This window comes from Lycium ferocissimum, unplaced genomic scaffold (genome assembly GCF_029784015.1).
Source record: "Lycium ferocissimum isolate CSIRO_LF1 unplaced genomic scaffold, AGI_CSIRO_Lferr_CH_V1 ctg525, whole genome shotgun sequence".
Lineage (NCBI taxonomy): Eukaryota > Viridiplantae > Streptophyta > Magnoliopsida > Solanales > Solanaceae > Lycium > Lycium ferocissimum.
In genome coordinates this window covers 280,090-293,353 of record NW_026725923.1, presented here as the reverse complement: position 1 = coordinate 293,353, position 13,264 = coordinate 280,090, and the positions used below count along the sequence as shown (strand labels likewise).

The following is a 13,264-nucleotide window of genomic DNA, read 5'->3' as shown; positions in this document are numbered from 1 at the left end:
CTTGGACTATTTCCTCCACATTTTGGTCACATTTTGGGGTGAAAATAAATTGGACGCCAATATTTTTTTCCAACATAAGATTACATTTATTAGGTCATGCTTTACATTTAAACTAGGAAAAACCCATAATTTTTTAACAACCATGAAATTCATACGACAATTCCATAAATCCTATATAATATGGAAAAAAATAAACTTTATGCGTACAAATCTTACTTTTATTTTTTCGATCACTAAACGCTTATATCCGATCAATCGAATTATTTCGGGTCAAAATCCAATATTTTGTTAATTTATTAGAAAATTTAAATTATTATTTGCGCTTAAAATGGTATTTGAGTGATTAATATGGCCCTTAACGAGTGGAAGGTGAGAGAGAATTTTGGATTTCAAATTTTGGAAACCAAAATATGAAAATGACCCGTCGATTTTAATTTTATGGAGCTTCATACAACGAAATGGATGACTTTGTCACGGTGCGAAAAGCGAAAATAATACACAAAAAAATAAGTCGGGCTCATAGTTACCGAAAGTTGAGGTGTGTTATGGCAATTTTTATTTATGTGTTTTGAATACTTTTCCCTTATTTAAATTGATTCTAGAAGATGAAAATATGAATCTTTTGCTAATACATGTGAAAATAAAATACAATTTTAAAATCTTAAATGTGTTCAAGATAAACATAAATGAGTTTGAAGTAATAATTCCATAAACCGTGAGAGTTAAAATATTAAAAGAGTAAAATGAAGTTTTCATTTCATATATGGGAAACATATATACTTATCTGAAATTTTAATTATTATGTGAGATTGTTACTTTATATGTTTTGAAGTGTGTATTTTATATACCACTAATTTTTTTATGTACCTTATATTAGGGATTTCTTTAAAGATCAAAATCTACTCTTTTATCGGTCTAATAAAAAAATTAGTACATAGTTGAAATTACTTAGGATATTTTTCATTAATAAATGTTATTTTTCTGAGTTGGACTGCCACGTAGATATTTTTTTAACGTTGGGGAGTTTTTTGTTATGCCTTAACGCACCTCCAAGCGGTGTAGTCACCTTCTTGGACAAGTCAACTTTTAAGGGTGAGAATATTTCACTTTTAAAATTCTCAGGTGGGTAATAGGACTCCCATGAGAGGTTTGGTGTGTAGTTAAAATATCGGTCAAATATTGGGGGCTCATTTGGCCATTTTCCCAAACAAAAATTCTTTCTTTTCGTAGAATTTGTATTAAACTTTTTTCCCTATGAAAAGGTTAGTACAACGACTTTTAGTAGATTAACTTAGAGTGTATAGAATACTTCAATAATTAATAAAATAAGCATCTTTTGAAAAAAGAAGACAAGAACTTTTAAGTTTTATTTTAAATTCTTTCAATTATATTTGGGATAAAGAAGAGGAAAAATGAGAAGAGGTGAGGTTAAAACCTTCCAGAAATTTGGTGATTCTACGGATTATATTTTCATTATGAACCAAGAATGATTCTTATATAATTAGTTCTTTTATTCTAACTATCTTTTTCTGAATTGAACAATAAAAAATGTAGGGACATTTTATATGTCGCCTTTGAAATATCTATAATGTCTTACAAATATTAAAAATAAAAATTGTTGAATGGTGTCATATCTTAAGAAAACAAAAATAATGTTATTAGTCATGCTCGGATTGTCTTCAAAATCTCTTGTTTGATTAGCTAAAATTATTTTTTAAATAATAAAGTATATACAAAAAACTAAATTACATTGATTCATGAGGTACATTTTAATGAATAAAGGTTATTTCTTGAATTTCGTCTAAAACTGAGATTAAAAATTACACTTAACTAGCACAAATTCTAGACACATAAAATAATGAGTGAAATTAGTAAACATCAAAAGAAATCTATTTTATATTTAAATAAAAATCACACGCTCACAAATTCATAAAAGTACGAAAATATTTTTCAATCTATGATCTTCGCCAAGTTGTTAATTATCATACTAAATCATGTTAGTTTATAGAATATCGAATCACTTGTGTCCATTTGGAATTTGCTAATTTTCCTACTTTAGTTTCTTCCTCATAAGTATAATTTTCTTTGAAAACTATCCAATTATATGACGGAGAAACATTAATGATTATAAAAACTTATCAATAAGATATGATTTAGTTGCAATTACATTAAATCAATTATATGGTAAACAAAATATGACACATATTATACTTATTTAATGAAATTTACTATTTTTATATTCAGAAGCATGGGCCTCCCGTAACTAGACTCTTACTTATGTGCCGAAAAATCACTTTTCTTACAACTATCTTAGTTTAGTTTCATATTACTTGCAACGCTTAATAAGTAATAACTCATTATTAATCGTTAGTACTCAAAAACTTCATCAAAGCACCCCAATCAACTAATATCACTATTCATCTCTCATATACTATGTTTTTCAAAAATATTATCCGCCAAGTAAATTCCAGATAATGTTTTTCGAAAAAATATTTTCCATGAAAAATGACTTGAACCATTCCAAACAGTGATTCCTTAAATCATCCAAGATGTTGTCGCCTTGCACAAGCCAAGAAGTTGGGCCAATACAACCTAAATGAGGAAAATTGGGCTTCTTTATAGGTTGCAAAGTTGTTGGCTTATATGGTAATCCTTTCACCGTTTATTACCACAAAAAAGAAAAAGGTTGTTGGCTTTATCCTTGATGAAATGCTTAGCAAACTAACTTAGTGATTTGCAGAAATAGGATCATTTAATGTCCAGTATTCACTTTTGTCTCCATTTAAGGTATTTGTGCAAAAATAACCTCGACGAAAGATAAATCTTTTTTTCCTGTATCTATAATAAGGAATACCTGTCGCTTTTTTCAACCATATGCATTCACTCGTTAAATGCTTGTTTCAGAATGCAGGTTTCGAACTCACATTTCCAAGTATAAATTTCGGAATTTTCTATAGAAAGATTGAAAAATGAATTTCTAACCTTCTCAAAGAATGCCAAGAACCAAAGTCCAAAAGTAACTATGTGCCGGCCTTTTTTTTTTTTTTTTTTTTTTTTTTTTTCTGCTAACAGCCAGTGCAAAATTTCAAGAAATGGGGGTCAACCTAATGAAATCTAACCTAAAACTAGAATGTGACTGAGCATTTACAGGGTTAACTCCTTATGAGAAGTCCAAGCCTCGACGAGGCTGAAAATCCAAATCATCTACCTCGCTTATTGATCTCCTCATTAAGAAGATGAGTCACTAAACCTTGATTAGGGGTCAACTTATTGGTTTTGAGAAGATTGATCAATGCATGAAGTTCTTCACAGTTTGCCTTCTTAATTAGGCCACTCAGAACTGTATCAGCTCCGGTAGGATCATTTGAGATCTCGGATTTTATATTGAGTTTCGAACTGCCCACACCTAAGGAAGATGGTGCTATCTGCATGAATGGTCGAGATTTCCAGTATTCGGAACATACCCGGCTTTGGTCCATAGCTTGAATACCCTGCATCGATGAAATTAAAAGATAAATGTCAAGACGAGATCTTTTAGACTTCCCTTCAACTTTCATTTTGTTCCACATCTTTTTTATCTATAAGATAATAGGCAATTGAAATCCTTCTCCAGATTAGCGCGTCTGCGCTAAAAATTCCTAGATCTAACATCAATTTCAAGAACATATGTGAAAGGACCTGTATAATTGCTGGTGAAGAAAAACCAAACATTTCCATGCCATCAAGACTTCCAGGTGGCTGCAAAGGAGGAAGCCTTGGTATTCCCAGCTTATGTTTCTTTGATATTTCTTGGTTCACTCTCTCCCGGACCATATCCCAGCATTTGACAGCGGATAAGTGAACAAACACTTCATTTGGACAATGCTCTAACGAAACCTGCAAATCCAATTATCTGCTTAAAAAGAGGATACTAAAATGGCAGGAAATAATATAACAGGATGAAACCAAAATGGAATGAATAACCAAATAATACATAGCTATAGAAATGCCAACTCAGCTGTCACATGAAGGAAAATCAAAAAAGGGCAAGAAGGGAAATACTGTGAAGTAACCCTCGATGATGTAGGCTGTGAATGTGATACAAGACACATCCATTTAGCTAATAAAGACCGCTGGAAAAGTTTTCTAAGATAATCAAGCTTCATGGAGAAACCTCTTGATGATAAATGTTTAGTAGAAATGAAGCGCGGCTCAACTCTACATCGAAAACTTAATGCAGAAGAAACAAGGAAGAAACAGTGGCAGCATTAAGTCACCACAATATCCAAAACTAAGAATACCGATGGCACAGAACGCAAGCACACAAAAAAAAAATCGAACAAACAGTTCCATACAAAAAGAATATCAAATACCATAAACAATGGGCCATCTCGTCCTGCATCTAGAACTTCAGACACATAGTGGCACTTATTTGTTGGATCTAAAACATCAATGTATTTGACCCTGCTCCTGAATCCTGCATTTAACAAAAAAACAGGGTTGTCAATCATTACTTCCAAAAGTTGAGTAAAAAAAATACAAGTATTTCACATGTATTATACCCTTGGGGTAAATAGCCCGGTTGTCACACCATAACTTGCCAGGCTGGATAACTCCATAATCGAGAGGTTCCACGTTGCAATTAATTCTCCTCACAACTTTTGCAATACGAGGACCTTTCTGGCGAAAATATCTGTCCAAATTGTTTTGAAAGACGGGAGAATCACTTGATAAAGGTTGTGCACACTCCATTTCCTTATTTCGGCTATCTTCTTTATTTGGTTTACAGTCAAATGATTGCAGGGGCTGGGGACAAGTATCTGCATCCCTGATATTACAGCCAGAAGTGCCTTCTGTAACCTGCGAGCCCTGGGCATGTTTATCAATATCCATATTTACAGACGAACCTCCAATGAAGGTGTGAGTTTCTTGATTAGGTCTACGATGTATTTCGTCTTTTGCATTATAGTCAACTTTTATGCTCTTCAAACTAGGTGAACCATTATTTCCATCTGCAGTGACTCTTGCATTATCAATGGATGTTGTTGAGACAGGTTTATCACTGTTACTCATGCTCACTGTGTGCTTTTCCACAGTATCTTTCGAAGGAATTGAGTTGTTCATCTCGTCTCCCTCATCATCACTGAGCAGTAGGATCACATCACCATCACCAAGACCTGAACTGCCCTTCACTTCAGGCTTATCTGTTGATAATTTCTTACTACATGACCCACCCTCAATGGACAGCTGAGTAACCGGAGTTCTATAAGCAGGAACCAACTTTATGGATTCATCACTTTTGCTCTGAAAGACATTCTTTGCCCTCTCAATTCCATGAGAAGTGTTGTCAGGCATAGAGGATGCTTGTTTATCTTTATGCAATGAAACAGCACTGCTGCTGGCCTTTGTCAGGAGTCTTGCATTTCCATCATCTTTTTCCTTTTTCACGGAAGCTATAGGGGGTCCTGTGCTTGTCTCTTTTAGCACTGGTTCCTCAGGTTTACAGGATAATTTACCAGCAAGCCCTGCAACTTGCCTCTCTTTATTTACATAAGAACTCAAAGCCAATCCAAGATCTTGTCTTGCCCATCGATAAATTGAACTCAATTTCCCTTCTAAAGCGTCAACTAGTACGTTTAACTCGGTGATGTCATAACGGAAGAGGAAAAATTTGGCACCCCAGGAACAAGTACACAGTTGTTTTGCATGGTTCAAGCATGCGTATTTATCTGGCGAACAATGGTGACAGCCGGCTGCGGACAGGTGTAGATCGAAAAAACATACACTACATTCCCTCTCATTAGTAGCATCAAAAGTGCTCTCCATCTTTAGTGATTGTGAAGAATTGCAAAGAAACTCCCTCCTGACTCTCTCCATCTCAACACGGTTCTGCACAAAACATGACTCAGCAGTGAAGTTGAATTAAGAGGTACTAGGCTTAGTAGCATAATTTATACGATTGTACAACTTAAATGTGGTATCAGTGTGACCAACTCTATAAGTATCAGTTTAACCCCAAACACCTCACACCCCTCTTTTTCAGAAAGGAAAACAAAAAAAAAAAAAAAAAAAGGAAAATATAACCTCGATGCAACAGAAGAAAAATCAGAGGAAAATGGAAATGGAGATTAAGGACCATCCATCGATAGAATATTAGTGTTGTTATGTGACATCCACCTAAGAATTATATTATTCGAATAAATTCGTACCTTTAATGCTTTTGACAAAATTCCATCTTTTCCACAAACATCTTTCCATCGTAAATTATTTGAGGTATTCTTCCTCAGTAAATTAAGTTCCCAATGCGCTTTGACTGCATCTCGAGCTGCCCCAAGTAATAGTTTATCATGGGATATGGAAGTTTTCCGCCCTTGCTCACGGTAAAGCTCAATTGCATTCTGTCCGTGGGGTAACCAGTCAACAGGAGCAACATTTACTGCTTCAGCACAATTGAAGCCACTATTGAAACCAGCATGATATGCTCGTGGGAAGGTCAAAACAAACTCTCCAGGATTTTGGACACACCGATAAACTGGGACTCCCTCAGACTTCAATATGGAGGGAGATAGTTGTGTGACCTGCATAAAAATATGTTATTGTTTTAAAAAGAAAAAAAATCAAATCACCTATAAGAATAATCTAGCAAATGAAACAGCAGACAGATTATCCATAAGAAGAGTAAGATTTACAGCAAGACAGTTTATTGTTCACATTTCAATTGACGAGAACGCTACAGCATTGCAACAATATAAATGGAACATATACTACCTATATCTCACAACCCTAAAAAGACACAGTAGTAGAACAGGTTTTTTAGAAAAATGTCATTCTTGAATAGGGACTACCAACAAAGAGACGTGTCAATAGCATTCAATTACTTTTTTGATAAACTGAAGATTGGGCTCACCAGCTTGTGAAGCAGGTCAGGCTGCTCTGCAAAGAGATCAGGCAAGTGTTTCCTCATCGCAGCCTCCAACTTCAATGCATCTGCTCCAGGCACACCATACCACATCTTTGGAGCCCCGAAATGCATGAAATTTAATGAGTATAAATGGTGATCTTCAACATGCTGTTGAGCAAAATATAGAAAAAAGAATTGGTAAGTAAATAAGACAGAAGCACAAGGGCTGTTATGTTTTCAGGTTATTAAAGAAAAGAATGATCATCCAGATCATATATTTCAAGCAAACTAAATTACACTGCTATCCAATTCAAAAGAATAGGATTATCAAGAGCTGACCCAATAACAACTATTGCTTCTTATTTTCCAAATATATGACCTCAAAAAGACTACTGTCAAGAAGCTCCTCCACAGTGCAAGAGAAAGAAATTATCTCAACCAAGCAATCACTAATACCACCCATTAATAGTTCGAATAAACAAGATCAGGAGCTTACTTGAACAACATTTATGAAGTTATTTTTGAAAGAAAAATTATAAGTTCTTTAGCAGAAGAAGAAAAATTTGTAGCAAAAGAAACTTACGGCTCAAAAAAAAAAAAAATGTAACAAAGCATATGAAAAAAGGTATGTGCCAATTATATTTCAACATATGAGAGCATCCCTATTTGCAAAGAGAAATAGGCACCTACAGAGCTACAGTCAATAAAAGACTTGCTGAGGCAATTGCGCCCAACAAATTTCAGTTTATCATAGTACATCATGAAGCAATTGAGGGAAACTATATTCCTTACCCAACAGAATGATGAAAAGCACATTCCTATATACAGCCAAGGCACCAAAACACCAGATATATCGCTGCTCTCATATGTAAGAACAGAACCTGGAAGCCTAGGAAAATTATTCAAGTTCCACCCTGAGTTTATATACTTCGTATCAGAAGAGCCAACTTGATGGCTGTGTTTAGGGAACCCACTTCCAAATACTCCAGTTTCCAAGTCAGCCCCATAAAGCACCTACGAAATGATGACAAAGGAATGACAGAAAGGAAGAGAGTGTTATACATCCTAGACGGGTTTGCAAAAGAAGAAAAGAAGAAAAGAAAAAAAGATAATCAGCAAAGAATGCCACCTCAATCTGTTCGGTGGGTTTCTCGACCATCCGCCAATATTCACCCTCAATGTTCTCCAATGAGGGCTCACACTGTCCTTCATTTTTCCTGAAGTACTGAGCCTTAAAATCATCAGCATATTTCTGAAATGCATCCAGACTAAACTCTGGACCAGGTTCAAATCCAAACCACTCAGCATCACAGATAGCAGCTTCACCAGGTTTCCTAATATCAACACTACCATTACCCAGGTCTACTCCAGTTTTTAAGCATCTTCTTCTTTTCTTCTTCTTATGAATATTAGCTTCCAACAACCTTCTCATCGAATCTCGTTTCTGAAGCTTGTCAATCCTCTGTATACGGGTAGCAAATTTGGTGTTTTCCCATTTAAGTTTTTCCTTCAGAGGGCATGGAGGTTTCCACGAAGCAGGTGGGACTATGCGACAAATTCCATATGCCTCTGCTTTGGTGCGTATGCTAGCCATATATGTCAAGGTATCTTCAAATTCCTGGAGATTGAAAAAGGTTATTGAGAAAACATGACCAGGCAAGGCTCATAAAACATCCTCCCAAAGTAATTATGAACAACAAAAGAGGATGGGTCAGGTAGGGATACTGAAAGGAGTTCATTAGACAATTAAAATAGGACCTCTTCAGTTGGATAGAACACCGGAGCATCCCCAAGATCGGGCCTACATGCTTCCTCTGGCCGCCATCTCGCAGTTACCTGTTCCAAATTTGAAACCTTAAAACAGCATATACATGTGATAAGACCTACAACTTTCTATGTTGGCTTACATCTCCTTTCGCTTTATATTTGTGAATTCAACTCCATTGACAGCTAAACATTTCTTGTGATAAGAGTGCTAAGTGCTGCCCTAATCTTAATTACCAGAACTCTTAAATTATCCGAACTGGCTGCCATGAAGAAATCGTTATTTGTAAGTGCAATTATTTATAGGTACCTTCCTAGAAGATAAGTGTGTTGCATCATAGCCATAATAGGCTGATAAAATAGAACACAACAAAAAAACAAACAAAAAAAAAAAAAGTTCAGTTCATGTACTGACCCTTTGGCAAGTGAGGCACCCTTCACATCCACGGAAGACCCCTTTTGGAAGTGAAGACCTTACGGAGGGATTCTGCACAAAAGGAAGAGGATAAGAAAGGTGCAGAGGTAAATTTTTTGCAAGTAATAGACTAGCTACTCAACCTGATCGGAACAGGATTCATCTTCTGAGCTTTTCTCATATTTCCCATAGTTCACCCCAGGTTTACGCCTAAGTGACTTAATCGGTTTTCCATCGTCACTACCTTCAATATCTGTTACTACCTGACTTTTATGCGATTTTGACACACTCACTGAGGATGACTGATTTATCATAAGTCGATGATTTTCCACCTTTTTTAGGGTGAAGGGTGCAAGTGACTCAAAACCAGGCGGAATTGATGAAATGTCCATATCTTCTTCTTTGATGCAATGTCTCACAAGTTCAGTCCCCATCCTCCACACTGCAAGCAATCAATATACATGTGAGAAATCAAAGCAAGAACACTGCACTCTCAAGTATCCTTCATAACATATGGAAGAGAACCAAAGGTTTTTATTGAGACTCAAGAAGCACATATAGCTACTTGTCGCAAAAATCAGTGAGTCCGGGCTGAATGCACAAACTGTTAATTATGATTGTTCTCTGAGAATATATTCATAATAGGAATTCTTCTACAAGAAGCTAAAAATCAACGCAAGGACAACAACCAAACATATGATAATCTTTCAAGAGCAATTGCTTCTTGTGTACAAATATATACAAACAAATTCACAGAACAACTCTTGAAACAGTCCATCCACATTACTAGACATAGATTCCCAAAACAGTATAGATCTACGAAAACTGCAAAATTCAACAACATGAAGGCATGACCTTAAAAATATAATGTTGTGCATCTGACCTGAACAATGTGGGTACAAGCTAGTAGTCGATCGTCAAAAAAATCAATAGTAAAAACTCATAGGATTAGGGTTAGAATCGACCCACATTCATAAATAAATATTGCTCAGACTCTTCAAAAAAATTGTCAGCGGTGTGTCAGATCCCCCAAAAACTATGCATATTTGGACGATCTGACACAGATCCGATCAACATACCTTATAATGGAATTAGCAGTAAATTCACTCTATAACATATTTTTCTAAAGGAATTTAACACAAATTCATTACTCAGTAATAGCTTTACTTACATTAAACAATAAAACCCTAATCAAAACTACGATCAATTTCACGATAATCAATCAACTCACCAAAAAAATCCCCAATTATTCAAAACAAACATGCACAAAACTAATCAATTTACCAAAATACCCTTCCATACAAATTCAAAGCTTCAACAACAAATAAATATGAACTTACATATAATTGATCCACTGATCTAACAAACTTCAACTCCAATTCACTACATCCATTAAAAAAAAACAATTCAATACCAAATAAATCAAATCAAATCACAAAAACAGCTCAAATAAATAAATACACAAATTTTAAACAGTAAAAACATATCAAAACCTAATATTTATAATCAGATTCAACAGATCTAAGCTTAATCCTATATATAAACTAAAAAAAAAAAAAAAAAAAAAAAAAAAACCTAGCTCACCTTATCTGGTCATGTAATTAACCAAAATAATTAACAAAATACAATCCCTAATTTTTTTTTTTTGACTAGATAACCCACTAGTAATTTGCTTTCAATTTGTCACCAAAAATACCAAACCCTAATTTTTAGACAAATAAAAAAAAAGTGTAACAAATATTTGGTCATAGATGGTTGAAAATTAAATTGCAACCTAATACAGATATATAATTAAACCTTTTTAATGTTTCCTTTTGTTTGCTTAATTGGGTAAGGCAAATTCAGATAAAGATCGGATAAAGGTACATCGATTGAAAGAATTACTTTTTGATTTACCTTAGAGAAGTAAATAAAAAAATTGTGAATAATAATAACTGTTGTAACAATAATGAAAGAACCCTAGCACTATAGATAGAAAAAAAAAAAATAAAAATTGTTACTTTTGTATAATAATGTGTTTCTTGTGTTCTATAATCTATGGGCAAATTTCCACCTTGAAATTGACGCGTGTTATAACGTGCCCAATTCTTAAGTACTCCATTAATGAAACGTTTTTTTTAATTTGTTTTGTCTAATTTATATTAAAAAGTTTGGTATTCCTAGTACAATTATTTTTATTTTGTAGACCAATAGAAGAGAGGGTAAAAAGAAAAAGGCCAGAAGGATTTGGTTGAGATTTGAATTGAGTAATAACTTACCTTGCGTATTTTATAGGTGTAAAATTTATTTATTTTTTTCCCGAATTGTCCTTTGACCAACATCAGTTATTAGAAAATAAATTAATATCATTAAAAATGTTTATAATAAAAAAATAAAGAATTTATTTCTTACCGGTAGTTATCTGCTTTTGTTTGTTTATTTTCTGCTTTGAGAGAGAGAGAGAGAGAGAGAGTCGTATGCTTTTTTAGAACCTTTGTTTGTAAGTTTTATAAAAAGCATAATATTGCATACTATGTGCCATGTGGATATATTCCTTATTTGTAAATATCTCCTTGAAGTGGGCAATGTTTGTTTAAAGATGATGATGAGAACTTTTATAGGACAATTTTTACAAAGTCAAAATTGGGTCTGGGCTTAAGCCCAATTCAACTTGGTATTTGAGCAGTTGAGCTTGCTTTGAAAATGAAAATCCGTTGAACTATTCTAAGTATTCTTCACATAGTGGAGAATCAAAGAAAAAGTTCATTGCACCAAGTTTCTTTTGGGTGGTGTGCACAAGTAATTGACTTTATGATCGTTAATTAAAGAATAATTAAAATTTCTAAACTTAGTCGCCTTATAATTTTTTGTCAGAAGTTTTAATTAGGGGCCTAAAGTGTCAAACTTCAGACTGTTCGGTCTGAATTTAGGCTTCAAACTTCATCCGGTCATTTGCACTTTTGTCCCTATTTTGTGCTTGTCTTTAATTTTTTTTTTTCCCCTCAAATGGAACTTATGCCTGAAATGGGCGCCAAAATACGAAAAAATTCTTAAACTATTTCGGTATTCGGTAGTCGGCTTCGGTACTAAAATATAAAATTTAATAATTCGATTTCGATTTTCGGTATTTACAATTATACTTGTTAAAATATTCGGTAAATACGAATCTAAATTAATACCAATACGTGTACGGAGTAAAGGGCTAAAACATTTCGGAGGTCCGATGTCGGCAAACATTTTGAAGTCCGAATGCAAACATTTCAAGTCCATTCGTTTCACAATCTTTTCAAGTTACGCTTGAATTCTTTATAAAGCATAATATATTGTCATTTCATTTCAACTTCTACAATACCTTCTATGTGTCAAATATTTATCATTGATCAAATTGTTTGACCTTAAATCAATTTGATGTCCATCTTGTGGAAAGAAAGTAGAAATAATGTTGAAGCTATTGTTGGTTTATGATGACAAAGCCTTAAATCAATTTGATGTCCAATTTTCACTTCGAGCCTTATTTAAGCGGATCTTATTTGGTTGCCAATGCGCTTTCTTTGCAAAAAAATGGTATTACCGAATCCGTCTGAACCGAAATTTGATTTACCGATTCTCAGTCAAGAACCGAAGTTTGAAAGTTCGGTATTTGGTATACTTTCAATTGAATCTTTTAAAAATACGAGGTTGAAACTTGCCCCCTAGTCCCTAGACATAAGTTTGGGAGACAATTGAAGACCAACCCATTTGAAGGACAAAACCGTGCAAAGAACTTTCGGGTCTAAGGTCTAACCTTTTGATTTTAGCTTTTTCAACACAGAAATTCAAGACCAAGAGGTCTAAAGAATAAGAAGCAGTAGCGCAGTAGGAGTGGTCTAAACTGTGTCAAAAACTAACTAAATTCCTAGACTTTGAGTAGTTTTACAAGCTACTTTTGTTTTAAATATGGGTGCTAAAAAAGTGGCTGTTTGGTGTCATTTTTACGTTACTTTTATTGGTTTTTACAGTGTATCAAAAGAATAGTCGGTAAATATATATATTTTGTACATTATAATTAATATACAAAAATGTACAAATTTTAAACATAATTAATATGTATTTTTTGTATATTGGCTAGCAGCTAAAATTACTTTTGACGAAGCAGCCAAATATCTTAAAAGCCCACCATTTATTGCATATTGAAAAGTTAGAGTCATCTGCCAAATTTTCTGAAACAATGTTAATTATTTTTAGGG

At 34.0% G+C, this 13,264-nt stretch overlaps 1 protein-coding gene across 7 annotated transcripts; it reads right to left on the bottom strand.

Moving 5' to 3' along the window:
- Nucleotides 1–2,925: 2,925 nt before the first annotated feature.
- On the bottom strand, nucleotides 2,926–11,582 carry LOC132044793 (lysine-specific demethylase JMJ18). 7 transcript variants are annotated; one of them, XM_059435316.1, is made up of 13 exons: nucleotides 11,451–11,582; nucleotides 10,400–10,442; nucleotides 9,203–9,501; nucleotides 9,060–9,131; nucleotides 8,639–8,716; nucleotides 8,010–8,498; nucleotides 7,673–7,894; nucleotides 6,887–7,048; nucleotides 6,189–6,557; nucleotides 4,542–5,868; nucleotides 4,353–4,456; nucleotides 3,679–3,876; nucleotides 2,926–3,491 (listed from the first exon to the last, which is right to left on the bottom strand). In XM_059435316.1, exons 3-13 carry the CDS (start codon nucleotides 9,491–9,493, stop codon nucleotides 3,201–3,203), a joined length of 3,603 nt encoding a protein of 1,200 aa, XP_059291299.1. In that variant the 5' UTR covers nucleotides 9,494–9,501; nucleotides 10,400–10,442; nucleotides 11,451–11,582; the 3' UTR covers nucleotides 2,926–3,200. The 7 variants fall into 7 exon arrangements, with proteins under 7 accessions (XP_059291299.1, XP_059291297.1, XP_059291298.1 ...); XM_059435314.1 differs by lacking the exon at nucleotides 11,451–11,582 and adding an exon at nucleotides 11,060–11,279; XM_059435315.1 differs by lacking the exon at nucleotides 11,451–11,582 and adding an exon at nucleotides 11,113–11,279.
- Nucleotides 11,583–13,264: the final 1,682 nt, after the last annotated feature.